The sequence below is a fragment of the Rhincodon typus genome, unplaced genomic scaffold (assembly GCF_021869965.1).
Source record: "Rhincodon typus isolate 14 unplaced genomic scaffold, sRhiTyp1.1 hic_rhity00002872, whole genome shotgun sequence".
NCBI lineage: Eukaryota > Metazoa > Chordata > Chondrichthyes > Orectolobiformes > Rhincodontidae > Rhincodon > Rhincodon typus.
In genome coordinates this window covers 6,811-23,026 of record NW_025968510.1, presented here as the reverse complement: position 1 = coordinate 23,026, position 16,216 = coordinate 6,811, and the positions used below count along the sequence as shown (strand labels likewise).

The window sequence follows — 16,216 nt, the reverse complement described above, 5'->3', positions numbered from 1 at the left end:
GGGCCCGGGGAGCAGGCCGGAAAATACCGGCGCCAAATCATGCAACGCTTTCTTTCGGATTTGAAAAGCCCGCCAATATCTATCAAAAAGTAGGAAGATTAACACAATAGAATGCACGAATACTCGAGATAATTTACATTTAGATTCTGAATGTATACTTTACATAATCTCCCTTTCCCTCACCTCCTTGAATATGTCAATTTCTGACCGAGAATCGGATTTTCTGAACATTAAATGTAAGCGGAAACAAATAAGCGCCAAAATCTGCACTCTGCAACTAATTTATTTCGCATTTCAAAAACACCCGATAAGTTGATAAAACATTTGATAACGTTCTTCCAGGTGAGCGCCTTAATTGCGGACACCGTTTTTCGAGAATATTTAAAAGCGGCCCTCCCTTATTGCACTCGATCAGAGTTCAGCAAAAGCTCCACATTTACTATGTCAGTCCAGCAGCTGTTCTGGTTTTATCTCGGCTCATTTTCAAAGTATCTCCCCGACAGCAAAAAGCTTCAGCAACCCGCGAGGAGATCTGGAAATAAAACAAAAGGGTGAAATGGAACTCGGAGGAAAAGTATATTTTCTTGCTTGCCCTTTTGCATACCCCACCAGGTCTTGTAGCTTCTGAATCGATTGAGTGACAGAGGGTAACACGATCATACAGAAATTGTTCAAAATAGCTCACTGGTGTTTAACATGACCCCTGTCCACAGGCAGCGATTACAGATGTGTATGCACACCTCCGAGAACAAGCGCGCACAGGGTCAGGGATCACTTGTTAATTTACAGAAGATTTATAAAATACAAATGTCGTACAGACATTAACATAATAGTTCAGCTGTTTCAGGGAAGCTGTGGGTGGCTCTTAAAAGAGCCGTTGGGGTTTGGATGTGTGTTTTTTCAGCACACTGTGATGTCTCACTTGGAGCTGGTGTACTTGGTCACCGCCTTTGTACCCTCCGACACGGCGTGCTTTGCCAGCTCCCCGGGCAGCAGCAGCCGCACGGCGGTCTGGATCTCCCGGGAGCTGATAGTGCTGCGCTTGTTGTAATGGGCCAGGCGGGAAGCCTCCCCCGCGATGCGCTCGAAAATATCGTTGACGAATGAGTTCATGATGCTCATGGCCTTGGAGGAGATGCCGGTGTCGGGGTGAACCTGCTTCATCACTTTGTAGATGTAGATAGAGTAACTTTCTTTCCTAGACCTTCTCCTCTTCTTGCCGCTTTTCGCTGGCGCCCTCTTCACGACTTTCTTAGCGCCCTTCTTGGCAACTTGTCCTTTCTTTTCCTCTACCATTGCGACAGTCAATATTCAACACAGAATAAGAAAAAGCGGGCACAGAGCTCGCTTTTTATAGCCTGACAGCGTCAGCAATGCTAATGAAGGATGGGAAAAAGCCTTGTTCCTGAATGGGTAGTTTACAAGAATGTTAAAACATGACATTACCCTTTCTGTGATTGGTTAGTGTGGGACACAACGTGGATCTGCCTGGATCTGCAATGAAATTTCAAACGCAAATCGAAATTTTGTACACGGATCAAACTCCGAGCTTTCTCTAAATCGTGAGATCCTAATCGCGATTTATTCTACATCTTTTGATAATGGTTTTCTTTTCTCCTCCGTTTAAAAATGTCATCACGTTCGTTGTCAAGTGACAAAATGCACTGAAATCTGACAGTGGTGTGTTTCACTCCTGGAAATGATGGAACTACTGACAATTGCATCGTGCTTGATGAACATGGGAGTTAGGGAATGTTCTCTCTTGCTCGTGTTTCTTGTTCTACACTCTCTGAAGTTTAAGGACATTATACCAGCATCTGCTCCGTCAACACCCTTCAGTTTTCGTTTCCTCGAAAGGTTTGACGTCCTTCTTCAAATCTCCAATGAGTATAGGCCCAAACTATTCATACTTTCATCAGACTACCTGCCAGCGTGTATCGGTATCAGTTTTACACGGATTACCTCGATGACAAAAGAGAACTGATGTACTGTGACCCGTGCCTTTCGCTTTCTGCTGATTACACAAATTTTACTCTCTATCCCTTAGGCTCTTCAATCAGTGTCAGCAGCTTTCTGCCTCCATTTCACTTCCTGGAATCTTGCTTTGCACTTAATTAGCGTGGATGTTATTTTGTGCATTTCAGTTTCTAGCAATAATTGTTTTTCATGGATTTTCTCTGAACTTTATTTGTCAACTTTATTCACACTGATTATTGTCATTTAAGAATATTTTGAACACAGTACCTTTTGCAAATTTTAATGGTGACAATCTCTTCTGTGTAGATTTTTTTTTGTTTTATCACTATCAATGAGTCCCTGATTACAGTGTGAATGATATTGTGCTGTTCAGAATTTCAGTTTGACGAAGGGTTAGTTTTATTTCTCATTATTGGCTGTGTAAAAATGGGAGTGCAGTTATCGATCTGCCATTTCAGCTTCCACTAGGTGAATGATTATTACTCCCTCACAATCTGTCCATCAGTTTCTGCTGACCGAATGAGTGTGTAGTAATCAATCTGTACCAATCAGTTCCTCCAGTGATTATGCTTGTGTAATTATCAGTCTATCCCCGAAGCTCTCTCCTGTGTGAATGTGTAATTGTAGTTATCAATCTGTCGATATCAGGTCTTTGCTATGTACGTGTGTGCGTGTATTTACCAATTTCTGCTGTGAATGAGAGTTTAGTTATCCATATGTTTATGTTCATTTCACAGCCTCTCTCTCAGTTTCTGCATTGGGAATATGGAAATGTATTTATTATCTGTACCTGTCCGTTTCTATCACGTGAAAATGTAATTGTTGTCATTAATGTGTCCCTGTCAGTTAGTGCAATTCAAGAGTGTGACTGTAATTACTAACCTGGCCCTCTTAGTTTCTGTTATGTCCAGATTGATCTGGACCTGTCAATTTCTGCTCGGTGCATATGTGAGTGTCAATACATGCCTGTCAGTTTCTTGTCTGAACGTGTGAATGTAGTTATCAAAACTGTACCTGTCAGTTAATTTGCTGTGAAACTGGGTGTGCAATTATCAATTTGCTCTTATCAATTTCTGCATTGTGAATATGAGTGTGCTTACTCATCTTTCTAGGACAGTTATTGTTGTGTGAATGTGTGAGCATATTTACTAATCTGTTCCTGCCAGTTTCTGAAATTTGAATGTGATTTTATTTATCAATCTGTACCAGTCAGTTTTTATTTTAGCACTATCAGTCTCTACCTGACAGGTTCTGCTATTTCAACATTGGAGTTCAGTTACTGATCTGCAATGCCAGTTTCTGCTAGGTGAATGTTGCAGCACAGTTATTCATTTGTACCTCATACTTTCTGATATCGAAAATTGTAGTTATTAACCTGTTTTTGTTGAAAAGTGCAATGTGAATGAGAATGTAGTTATTTGGCAGTTTCTGTCATGTGAACATCTGAGTGTCATGAATCTATCCATCACTATTACCACAATATTAGTGGTGTGACTAATTATCAACATGTCCCTGTCAGTTTCTGCTGTACAGATATGTGAGGTTAGTAATCAATATGTACCTGTGAGAATCTGCTTGTGAAAAGTGGAGTGTAGTTATCATACTGCACCTGACAGTTTTTTTTTAAATCTGTGGATATTTGAATGCAGTTATAAAATTGGACCTGTCAGGTTATGCTGTGAATCTGGGAGTGTTACTATCAATCTGTTCTTCTGTGTTTCTATAATGTGGATATGTCAGGTCCTGTTAGTTTGATATGTGAGCATAGTTATTAATGTGTACATATACCTTTTTATAATGTGAACTTGTGAATGTTTTTAGCAAAACTAACAGGTAAAGTTTGCTATGTCAATATGTGAGTGTCATCATCAATCTGTTTTTGCCTGTTTCTGCAATGTAAATGAATGAGCAGAGCTATCAATACATGCTTGTCAGTTTTGATTTGATAACGTGGCTTAACTCTGTGGAAGCCAGTAATATTCTCAGTGAGAATTTGTTATGTGGTAGTTGTTATTAGGGTGATTTAATGCAGCTTAGATTCAGTTCCTGAGTATATATTTGGGACGAGTATTCGGTCCATCCATCTTCAAAAATGGTGTAAATGTCAATGGGCTATGAATGCTGAAATGTGACGTTGACTTGCTCACCGAGCTGGCTTGTTTTTGTTCACACGTTGCGTCACCATGCTAGGTGATATCATCAGTGGAGCCTTCGATGAAGCGATGTTGTTCTACTCCGTGTGGAATTTATACTGTCTGGTCCATTATGGTGAGTACTGTCATTTCAGTTTTGATCTGTATGGGTTTATATATGGGGTCCAATTCTATATGTTTGTGTGGAGAACCATGCCTCTAGGAATTTCTGTGCACGTCTATGTTTGGCTTGGGCTACTATGGTTACTTTGTCCAACAACAACAAAGTTGCTGGAAAAGCTCAGCTGGTCTGGCAGAATCTGTAAGGAAAAAACAGAGTTAACCTTTCGGGTCCAGTGACCCTTCCTCAGAACCAGTTACTGATGAGCTTTTCCAGCAACTTTGTTTTTGTTCCTGATTTACAGCATCCACAGTTCTTTCAGTTTTTATATGGTTACTTTGTCCCATTTCAACTGACGGCCTTCATTGTCTGAATGTATTGTATATTCAGACAATGAAGGCCATCAGGTTAACTGGGACAAAGTAACCATAGTAGCCCAAGCCAAACATAGACACACATGGGAATTCCGAAAGGCATGGTTTTCCATCCATACTTCAATCAACAAACATATAGAATCGGACCCCATATATAAACTCATACAGATCAAAACCAGAAATGACAGTACTCACCATAACGGACCAGACAGTATAAATTCCACGTGGAGCAGAACACATCACTTCATCAGAGGCTCCACTGATGATGTCACCGAGCATGGTGATGAAAACTTCTGAACAAAAACAAGCCAGCTCAGCGAGCAAGTCAGCAACATTATCCCAGCAACTACCCGAGCTGCAGATCTTTGCCAAACTTGAAATGCGGAAATTTGTTCAAACTGGGCAGGTGTGCATTGTGAATGGTGAAAAAACAAAAAAAAAAAAAAAACTTGTATTTCCTCTGTGTTGTTTGAGCATATCTCGCTGGAAATTGACTTCAATGTATGTCTGATTCAATCTGCTCTGCACCTGTGGGAAGGATGTTCTCTGCTCTGACAGCGGTAAAATACCTTGTTTGTTAGAATCTGTTGGTCACACTTGGCTTTGGACTGAGGGAATATCACTTTCTCTTAGTCCTTCAAGTATTTGCCTGGAGAAAGACAGAAGAAAAACCTCCCGTAAATCAACATCAGCCAAGTTTGATAATATTTAATTGATCAATGCAATGTTTAGTTAATATTCATTACAATATTTTATTTCAAGCCAGGAATTTGAACAGAATTGTGTGTCTGATGCCACTCTTGCTCTAAGCTGCTCCCTGTCTGGTGATTTTTCTTTTTGTTAATTCCATACCAATTGAGTGAAGTCCAGAAACTAACCAACAGGTGTACAGTTCCATGAATGGGGCTACCCAATGCAAGTGGGTCTGTGAATATGAGTTTAGTTGTTGATCTATTCATGTCAGTTCCTACTTGGTGAATGATAACTACACTCACACAATCTAAGCCTTTGTTAAATTACTTATGTATTCACACAGCAGAGACTGACAGGGACAGATTGATATAGAACCATACATCCATTGAAATGATATACCACTGAAGACGGCTGTTGGCCTATCGGCCTATCTTGTCCATTCCAACCCAAAGACAAACATGGCTATTCTAATCCCACCTTCCTGCACACAGCCCACAGCCCCACAGATTAAAGCACTGTCAGTTTCTGTAATGTCAATGTATTGATCAATTTGTCATCTTAGTCTCCGTTTTGTGGATATGTAAATATAGTTATCAATTTGTACCAGCCAACTTTTTCTGTACGAATATTTGAATGTAGTTATCCATCTCTACCTGTGAAAATCCAAATAGTTATTAATATGTACCCGTCAGTCTCTACAATTTCAATGTCCAAGTTTAATCACCAGCCTGTACCTGTCAGTTTTGTTCTGTTCATCTGAGAGTGTCAGTATTGATCTGTACCTGTCAGTTTCTGGTTTGTTAATGTATGAATGCATTTATCAATATGTACCTGTCAGTTTCAGCCAATGTGAATGTGTGAGTGCAGTTATTAATCTGTGCCTGTCAGATTCTGCTATGCGAATTTGACTGTCATTTTAAGTCTCTACCTGTCAGTTTTGTCATGTGAACAAGTGATTGTCAATCAATATGTCCCAGTCAGTTGCTGCAATGAGAAAGTGTGACTGTGGTTATCAATCTGCAGTCATCAATCTGTCCATGCCACTTTCTTCCATGTGAATACACACGTGTTGTTATCAATCTGTAGCTGTCAGTTTCTGCTCTGAGAGTGTGGGTGTATTTGTCAATCTGTTCCTGTCAGTCTCAGCAATGTGCACATGTTAGTGTATTTATCAATCTTTCCTCATCAGTTTCTGCTCTCTGAATCGGAGTGTTCATTTATCATTTTTTCACTGTTCGGTTTTGGTTTTGTGAATGTGTAAATGTATTTATAATTCTGTACCTGTCCGTTTTTGCTATGAGTTTATCTGTGAATTTAGTTTCGATCTGTTCTTATCAGACTTTTGTGTGTGAATCTGTAAATGTAGTTACCAATCTATACCTGTCAGTTTTGCTTGCTGAATGTGTGTGTGTAATCGTTAGTCTATCCCTGATCGATTCCGCTCTGTGAATATGAGAATTTTGGAAGCAACTGCTCCTGACAGTCTCTGTAACATGAATGTATGATGCACTTATTAATTTTTCCCTGTTAATTTCTCTTCGGTGAATGCGAGAGTGTTATTATCAGTATATACATGTGTTATTCTGCCCTGTGAATATTTCAACGTCTTTATCAAATTTTGGATAAATTTTAGAGATGGATAACATTCAAATTTTGTCAGAAAATTTTCACTGCATACGAGAGTGAATCCGTCAGTTTCTGCAATGTGAATACATGAGCGCAAGTTTGAATCTATGCCCGTCAGTTTCTGCCAAGTCAGTAAATGGGTGCAGTTATCTGTACCTGTCAGATTCTGCTGTGTGAAATTGACTGTAAATATCAAACTGTATCTGCGATTTTATGCTTTGTGATGTGGGAGTGTTATTATCCATTTGTTCCTGTGAGTTTATTATGTGACTATGAGAGTGTAATTCCAAACCTGTCCCTGTCAGCGTCTCCTCTATATATCTAAGAAAGGAATTAATCTGTACCTGCCACTTCTTGCGATGTGAATTTCAGTGTAGATATCAACCAACACCTCGCAGTTTCAGCTATGAGATTGAGAGTGTTGCTATCAGTCTCTAACTTTCAGTTTCTGCTATTTCAATATGAGTTTAGTTATCAATTTGTACCTGTCTGATTCAGCTTTATGAATACATAAATGTAGTTATCATTATGTACCAGTCAGTTTCTGCTAGGTGAATATGTCAATCATTCCTTATCAGTACATGTGTTGTGAGTATGTGAATGTGATTATCAACTTGTAAACCTGTCAGTTTCTGCTCTGTGAATATGAGTGTGGTGGTTATCATCTGTAGCTGTCGGTTTCTGCCACGTGAATGAACGAGTGTAGTTGTCAACCTGTTCCTGTCAGTTTGAGCTGTGTATGTGTCAGTGTAGTTATCCATCTGTATCTGTCAATTTCGGCAAGGTGAATGTGAGAGAGTAGTTATCAATATGCACCTGTGAGATTCTGCTCTGTGATTATTTCAGTATAATTATCAAACTGTACTTGACAGTTTTTTTTTCCCTTTGTGAATATGAAAATGTAGTTGTCAGTCTTTACTTGTTAGATTGTAATGTGGGAATGTTTGTATCAGTGTCTGCAAGGTGAGTATACTTATCCATCTGTGCCTGTCGTTTTCTGCTATCTGAATGTAAGAGTGCAGGCATCAATCTATGCCTCTCAGTTTCTGCTATGTCAATATGTGAGCTTGGTTTTTCATCTTTACCTGTCAGTTCCTGAGATGAGAATGTGTGGGTGCAGTTATTAACATAACCCCGAGTGTTTCTGCTTGTAAAAATGCAACCACATTCATTAAATCGTACCTGTCATTTTCAGACACGTGAATATGAAAATGAAAATCAGTCTATGACTGTCAGTTTCTGTTCTGTAATTGAGAGAGTGTGCTTATCAATGTGTACCAACCAGTTTCTGTTGTGTGAATATGATTGTCATTATCAATCTGGACCTTGTCAGTTTCTCCCCAGTGAATATTCTTGTGTAATTATCAGACTATACCTGCAAGTTTCTGCTCTGTGAATGATTAATTATTAATTCATTAGTTATTACCCTCTGCCCATCAGTTTCTGGTTTGCTAATGTCTGAGTGCATTTATCAATTTGTACGTGCCAATTTTTGCAATATGAACTTGTGCATACTGTTATCAATCCGTTCCTGTCAGCATCCCTTCTGTTAATATAAAAGTGCAGTTATCAATCTGTTCTGTCACTTTTAGCTCCATGAATTTGAGCGTGTAATTACCAATCCATAATTGTCAGGTTCAGCTATGTGAATGTGAATAGAAAAAGCAATAGTCTAATGGTATTGTTGCTGGACTATTAATCCAGAGAGCCAGATATTGTTCTGTGGACCCCGGTTCAAATCCCATCATGGCAGATGGTGGAATTTTAATTCAACAATGAACTAAAAATAAGAGTTTACTGCCAATTCTCCACGAAAAAAATCTGGTCCTCTCACGTCCTTTTGGGAACAAAATCTGCCATCCTTACCTGGTCTGGCCTACATGTGATTCCAGACCCACAGCAATGTGGTTGGCACTTAACTGCCTTCTGTGCACAATTAGGGATAGTCAGTGACACACACATCCCATGAATGAAAAAAAAAAGGAAACATGTGGGAATGCAGTTATCAATCTGTCTCTGCCAGTCTCTGTTTTTTTTTTTTAAACGTGATGAAAGTTATCATCCTGTACCTGTCAATTTCTGCAATGCCAGTATATGACTGCAGTTATTAATTTGTACCAATTTTTCTCGGTTTACAATGTCAATATGAGAGAATTGATCTGTACATGTCAGTTTCTGCTATGTGAGTGTATTTATCAAATTGTTCCTGTCAGTTTCTGCTTTGTCAATCTGAGAGTGCAGTTATTAATCTATACCTGTCAGTTTCTGCAAGGTGAATGTAAGAGTTCTGTTATGAACATATACCATCAGATTCTGCTCTGCGAGTATGTGAGAGCAGTTATCATGCTGTCACCATCAACTTCTGCTCTGTAAATCTGAGTGTAGTTATTCATCTGCACTGGTCAGTTTCAGGTTTGAGTAATTATCATGCTCTCCCCATCTGTTTCTCTTATTTGAATGAGTTTAGTTATCATTCTGTCCTTGTGGAGGCGAGGGAACTTGGGGAAATAAATATGGATGTCTTGAAAACAGTCCACATGACATAACAGGAGGTGTTAGAGGTGGTAAAAAAACAAAGGTGGCTAAATCGCCAGGGCCTGATCAAATTTTTGTAGATTTTCAGGATATCAGGATTTTGTGGGAAGCTGTGTTGATAATTTGAACAAATGACATTGTTTTCTTGCTTTCTTATAATAGTTCATAGGTAGGATCATTCCATCCCTATCACTTATTGCAGTATGAATGTGCGACTATGGTTATCAAATCTGTACTCTCAGTTTCTGTTGTGTGAATGTGAGAGTGCAGTTATAAATCTCAGTTTCTGCAATGATAATGAGAGTGTAATTATCAGTGTCTGTCAGTTTCTGCGAGATCCAAATGTGGGTTGAGTTATTAATCAGTACCTGTCAGTTTCTGTCATATGAATGTGTGAGTGTCATCAATCTGTCCCTGACAGTTACTGTAATGCAGGTGGGTGACTGTAGTTATCAAGCTGTAGCTCTCCGTTACTGCCATGTCAACGAGTGTAGCTGTGCATCTATATCTTTGGTTTCTGATGGTCAATTCGTGAGTGTAGTTGTCATTTCTATACCTGTTTGTATTTGCTTGTCAATCTGAGTTTAGTTATCGATCTGTACTTGTCGGATTCTGCTCTGTGAAAATGTCAGATTAGTTATAAAACTGTACCTGTCAATTTAAACAATGTGAAACTGCGAGTTTTATTATTAATCTGTTCCTGTCAGTTTTTGCTGTGTGGATAGGATAGATTTGTTATCAGACTTTCTCTGTCAGTAACTACCATGTGAACGTCTGAGTCTATTTACCGGTCAGTCCCCGTCAGTTTCAGCTCTGTGTATCTGAGTGTGCAGTTATTAATCTGTAACTGGCAGTCTCTGCTACGTGACTATTTCAGGGCATTTAATCAATCTTTCCCTATCAGCTAGTGAGTGTGCTGTGAATATGTGAATGTACTTAGCAATTTGGACCTGCCTGTTCTGGTATAGAAATATAAATAGCAATTTCTCCTTGTCAGTTTGTGATGTATGTGTTTATGAGTGTAGTTAGCAATCTGTACCTACATGTTTCTACAACATGAATGAGAATACAGATATCACTCTTGCTCTGTATGTTTCTATTCTGTGAATATCTAAGTATAGTTATCAATCTGTACATACCAGCTACTGCTTTGTGAATCTGTGAATTTAGTTATTAATCCATGCCTGTCAGTTTCTGCTTTGAGAATGTATGAGTGCAGTTGTCAACCCGTACCTGTCAGTTTTTGCTCCATGCATTTTTTTTGTGTAATGTAAAAGCAAAGGGTTTTGTAACTCCAACAGTGCAGAGTCTAACTGGGAGACATTATATCAAGGGCTGTTCTTCAGGACGTCAGCTTTTCCGAGTGCAGAATAACATAATTTTGTGAATAATGCTGAGGAATGGATAGATGTGGCTTCCTTTGTTAGACTCTAAGGGAAAGGGCAATGAACAAATCAACTGTATTCAGCTGAAATGACCACAATGTTCCTTCTACAGGAAAGAGTATTGGCTAATTCACTTAATTATTCTATCATGGATATCACATAACCCTGCTCGGTGGTGTAATGGTGCAAGCCATCAGCAATACTCTTATGATGCTCTGTGGTGGGGATGAGGAAAGCAAAAAGACTTTATTTTCTGTCTTACAGTGGAGAAGATTTAAACTTATTGAACATGGTTGAACTCTTTTTGCTAAAAAAAAAGATAAAATTTAACAATTACAAGATTTAGTTAAATGGATCATTCTTCATTGCTTTAAATGGTGATTATATCATTAAGGTGAAGAAATTGCATTCTATTTTCTTGCTTTTTTGCAATATTTTATTGGGAGGGGAAAGTGACACTGTAGAAAACTAATGTGAATTTGGAAACAAAGTTAAACAATGTTCTTTTTTCAAAAAAAAGTTTGCTAGACAGATGGAAAATATGGTTTCTATTCCTGAAGGTGAACAAGTTGAGAATTATGTTGTGATAAAGTTGGGGTTGGTAAATCATGTACTGCCATGACACACTTATTGCAATGGAATGCTGGCTGAATGGAATTAGAATTGTCAGGTGCTTGTTTTTGTCTACTATCAACTTGATGGGCTGAAAGGTCTTTTTTCTATCCTGTAGACTCCTCTGCTTATATAAAAGAAGAGCCACAAACACTTTATATGTATTTGCTTCTGTTACCTGTAGTGTGTATGGGTATACATTGTTGCTAGTCTTTGTATCTTATGTGTTGATACAATGAACATATTTGGGACTCAGTCTGAATCAGTCAGCAACTTTGTGTATGTGTCTGTATGCGCTCAGTAGTGATTTGCTACTTGTCAGTAACACTACTTGTCACACGTGGTTGTTGAAACTATGTAACAACGTGATGTCTTTCTTTGAGGGGGTAAGAAGGTGTAGAGCTGGATGAACACAGCAGTCCAGGCAGCATCAGAGGAGCAGAAAAGCTGACGTTTTGGGACTGGACCCTATTTCAGAAATGGGGGAGGGGAAGGGGACTCTGAAATATAGAGAGAGGTGAGGAGACGATGATGGAAGGTGGATAAAGGACCAGATAGGTGGAGAGAAGATGGACAGGTCAAGGAGGTGGGGATGAGGCTAGTAGGCAGGAAGTGCGGGTGGGGGTTGGTCAGCAAGGTGGGAGAAAAGATGGACAGGTCAAGGAGGCGGGGACGAGCTGGGCTGGTTTTGGGATGAGGTTGGGGGTGGGGAGATTTAAGCTTGTGAAGTCCACATTGAGACCATTGGGCTGCAGGGTTCCCAAGCGAAATATGAGGTGCTGTTCCTGCAGCCTTCGGGTGGCATCGTTGTGGCGCTGGAGGCGGCCTGGGATGGACATACCGTCCAAGGAGTGGGAGGCGGAGTTGAAGTGGTTTGCGACTGGGAGGTGCAGTCATTTGTCACGATGCGAGCGTAGGTGTTCGACAAAGCGGTCTCCAAGCCTCTGCTTGGTTTCCCCGATGTAGAGAAGGCCACAACGGGAACAGTGGATACAATACACCACATTAAACAGATGTGCAGGTGAACATCTGTTTAATGTGGAATGTTTTCTTGGGGCCTGGGATGGGGATGAGGGAAGAGGTGTCAGGGCAGGTGTAGCACTTCCTGCGGTTGCAGGGAAAAGTGCGAGGCGTGGTGGAACTAGTGGGGAGTGTGGAGTGGACGAGGGAGTCACAGAGAGAATGGTCCCTCCGGAAGGCAGATAAGGGTGGGGAGGGAAAAATGTCCTTGGTAGTGGGGTCAGATTGTAGGTGGTGGAAGTAGCGGAGGATGATGCGTTGAATCCGGAGGTTGGTGGAGTGATACGTGAGGACAAGGGGGATTCTGTCTTTGTTGTTATTGTGGAAGGGGGGTGTGAGGGATGAGTTGCGAGAAACGCGAGAGATGTGGTCAAAGCCATTTTCGACCACTGTGGAGGGGAAATTGCAGTCCTTGAAAAACGAGGACATCTGCGATGTCCGGGAGTGGAATGCCTCATCTCGGGAGCAGATGCGGCAGAGGTGAAGGATTTGGGAATAGAGGATGGCATTCTTGCAGGAAGGTGGGTGAGAGGAGGTGTATTCGAGGTTGCTGTGGGAGTTGGTAGGCTTGAAATAGATATCAGTTTCCAGCTGGTTGCCAGAGATGGAAACAGAGATGTCCAGGAAGGAGAGAGAGGTATCAGAGATGGTCCAGGTGAACTTAAGGTTGGGGTGGAAGGTGTTAGTAAAGTGGATGAACTGTTCGAGCTCCTCGTGGGAGCACAAGGCGGCGCCGATACAGTCATCAATATAACAGAGGGTGGGGCCAGTGTAGCTGCAGAAGAGCAGCTGTTCCATGTATCCTACAAAGAGGCAGGCATAGCTTGGGCCCATGCGTGTACCCATGGCCACCCCCTTTGTCTGTAGGAAGTGGGAGGAGTTGAAGGAGATGTTCAGGGTAAGGGCGAGTTTAGCTAAGCAGATAAGGATATCGGTGGAGGGGGACTGGTCGGGCCTGCGGGAGATGGAAGAAGCAGAGGGCTTTTAGGCCATCTGCATGGGGATTGCAAGTATACAGGGACTGGACGTCCATGGTGAAGATGAGGCGTTGAGGACCAGGGAATCGGATGTTTTGAAGGAGGTGGAGGGCGTGGGTGGTGTCACAGACGTAGGTGGGGAGTTCCTGGACCAGGGGGGAGAAAATGGAGTTGAGATCATTGGAGATAAGTTCGGTGGGGCAGGATCACGCAGAGACAATGGGTCAACTAGGGCAGTTGGGTTTGTGGATTTTGGGAAGGAGGCAGAAATGGGTGGTGCGGGGTGGGAGGTTACCTGAGGTGATGAGGTTGTGGATGGTCTGAGAGATGATGTTTTGGTGGTCAGGGCGGGGTCATGATCAAGAGGGCAGTAGGAGGAGTCTTTTTTTGTCTGGTTTGTGACATTATAAAATACCCTTACTAAATGTAAACTTGATTCCTTTCCTGTTTGAGTACTTTCAACAAGGAGTCAGCCGTTAACATTTCAAACATGATGTGAATGGTAATGGGCTATGAATGATATTAATTGGAACTAGCATGATGTCAATTCACAATGGAAACAAAAAAAAAATCTTGCCTTTTCTCAGTTGTGCTTGGTTGGTTGTATCTTTGGATACAACTCTGGAAATTGAGCTCAATATAAGTCTGATTCAATCCGCTCTGTCACTGTGGAAAGGATATTCTCCATTCTGATCGCAGTAACATACCTGCTGTTAGTTAGAAGCAGCTGCTCACACTTGGCTTTGCACCGACAAAATATTACATCATCTTGGTCCTTCGAGTATTTTCCTGGAGGAAGACAAAAGAGATATCTCCTGTAAATCAACATCAGCCAAGTTTGACAATTTCAAACAGATTAACGTATATTCAGTTAATAGTTATTAGGATGTTCCTTTTCTTTAACTTCACTTGTCAAAGGAGCAGAACTCCAAAAGCTTATGATCTTAAATAAACCTATTGGACAAGAACTTTGTGTAATGAGAATTCTGTCTTTTCTTTAAAGCCATCAATTCAAACACAAGTCTGATTCCATTCTTACATCGAGCTGCTCCTTGTCTGAGGATTTTTTTTAAAAATATATAATTCGATACCAATTGAGTGAGATTCAGAAACTAAGCAATAATTTCACAGCTCCATTTAAGGTGCTACCGAAGATGCTGCAATGTTGACACAGTTCATGTTACCAGATTCCAACACACTAACTGTTGAAAAGAACAATAGGCACTATTTCAAATGTTTTACTCCAGACATATGATCTGTTAGCTCCAATCTGCGTCCTACACAAGATACTTGTATTCCCACAATCTTGTCTATGTTTCCACTATTTACCACACAATGTCAACAAACAGCGTGAAATAGAGGCCAAACAGTAATTTGCATCAGTGTTTAGAGATTTGAAAACCACAAGAATGACCCCCAGCAGCTTCTTGCCGCTGTGTCTCCCTCAGCAGGCCCACACACAGCCCGAGAAAGGCCTCTCTCTTTCCCGCCAGGCCGCTCACTCCAAGCTCCGGGACCAGTTCCTGCCCCGCTCGGCCTCTGACAAACAGCCCCCGGCTCTCCCTGAACGGAGCCCGAATCAATGCCGGTCTCGGAGCACCCTCTGTGTCCCAAACTCACACCTCGATATGTTGCTGGAAAGAACCTGCTGGTCTCTCCATTGCGGTCTGTTTCAAACAAACCTCTTCCACTCACTGAGTAAATACTCCTCAATGGCAGCGCTGGGAGAGGGCCTCACGCATGCGCTCCTCTAGTCTGCAACAACCAGCATTTGTGGGGAGGCGGTGGGGAAAGGGCAAGTATCGCGCATGCGCTGCTTTCCCCATTTTTTTTTTTAAACCGAGCTTGCGCACAGCGCGGACCGGACACGGGATCATTGCCTGATCTGTCTGTAACAGGCAGAAGGAAAGCGCGGGGTGTCATACAGCCCAGACAAACTGATCAACCGGCCGTGTAACCGCGATTAATCAATCTTATCAAACCCGCCGATTTAAACATCTTCAAAACGAATATTTACAGAATCCCATTTTTTCGGTACATTTGTATTTCGCAAAGATTGTGAGCAGAACACGATTTGTAATTGCTGCCTGAAATGTCTTTAACAGGTAAATTGAAGGAATACACCATTAAAATATCGCCAGGGGTCCCAGCATCAAAACTAAACAAAATGTAATTCCTGTAAGGGTTAATGAGATACATAAACTGCAATATGTAACATTAGTGTCTGGGCAGAATTCCAACTCGAGGTATGAAATAACGAGATGCAGTTCCATTGACCCTCCCCATGTGATACCTTCCCCATTCTCAGTCTCCGCTCTCGTAAATCACGGCAAGTGTGATATTTGAGTTACTCGAATCAATTCATGTTTAAGCTATGTCTGCACTCGGAACCGGGAAAGGGATCATTCGATCCGGGCTCAGCTCTTTCCTGAGAGATGTGGGTGGCTCTGAGAAGAGCCTTTGGGTTCAGGTGGTTACATGTTGCACCGACTGCTTCATTTCTTTGCTGCTTTCTTGGTCACTTTCGCTTTGGGCTTGGCCTTCGGTTTCCCCGATTTCGGGACCGGTTTTGCGGCCTTGGGGCTCTTGGTCTTTTTCACCTTCTTCACGGGAGTCTTTTTCTTAGGCGCTGCTTTCTTCACCGCTTTCTTTGGCGTTGCTGCCTTCTTGCCGGCCGCTTTCTTGCCTGTTGCTTTCTTGGCTGGGGATTTCTTCGCTGTCACCTTCTTGGCCGTTGTTTTCTTCACGGCTGGTTTCTTGGCGG

The 16,216-nt window shown here is 41.4% G+C and overlaps 2 protein-coding genes across 6 annotated transcripts in view; both read right to left on the bottom strand.

Moving 5' to 3' along the window:
• The window catches only part of LOC125481627 (histone H2B 7-like), a 17,549-nt gene that overhangs the window by 821 nt on the left and 512 nt on the right, over positions 1-16,216 (bottom strand). The window lies entirely within an intron of this gene.
• On the bottom strand, positions 266-15,234 carry LOC125481626 (late histone H2B.L4-like). Of its 5 annotated transcripts, none has more exons than XR_007261414.1 (4): positions 15,148-15,234; positions 14,160-14,241; positions 5,174-5,253; positions 266-532 (listed from the first exon to the last, which is right to left on the bottom strand). XR_007261414.1 is itself a non-coding variant. In XM_048593440.1 (2 exons), exons 1-2 carry the CDS (start codon positions 1,294-1,296, stop codon positions 484-486), a joined length of 423 nt encoding a protein of 140 aa, XP_048449397.1. In that variant the 5' UTR covers positions 1,297-1,376; the 3' UTR covers positions 266-483. The 5 variants fall into 5 exon arrangements, 1 of the variants encoding a protein (XP_048449397.1); XR_007261411.1 differs by having other exon boundaries at positions 4,800-5,253; positions 15,075-15,233; XR_007261412.1 differs by having other exon boundaries at positions 15,075-15,233.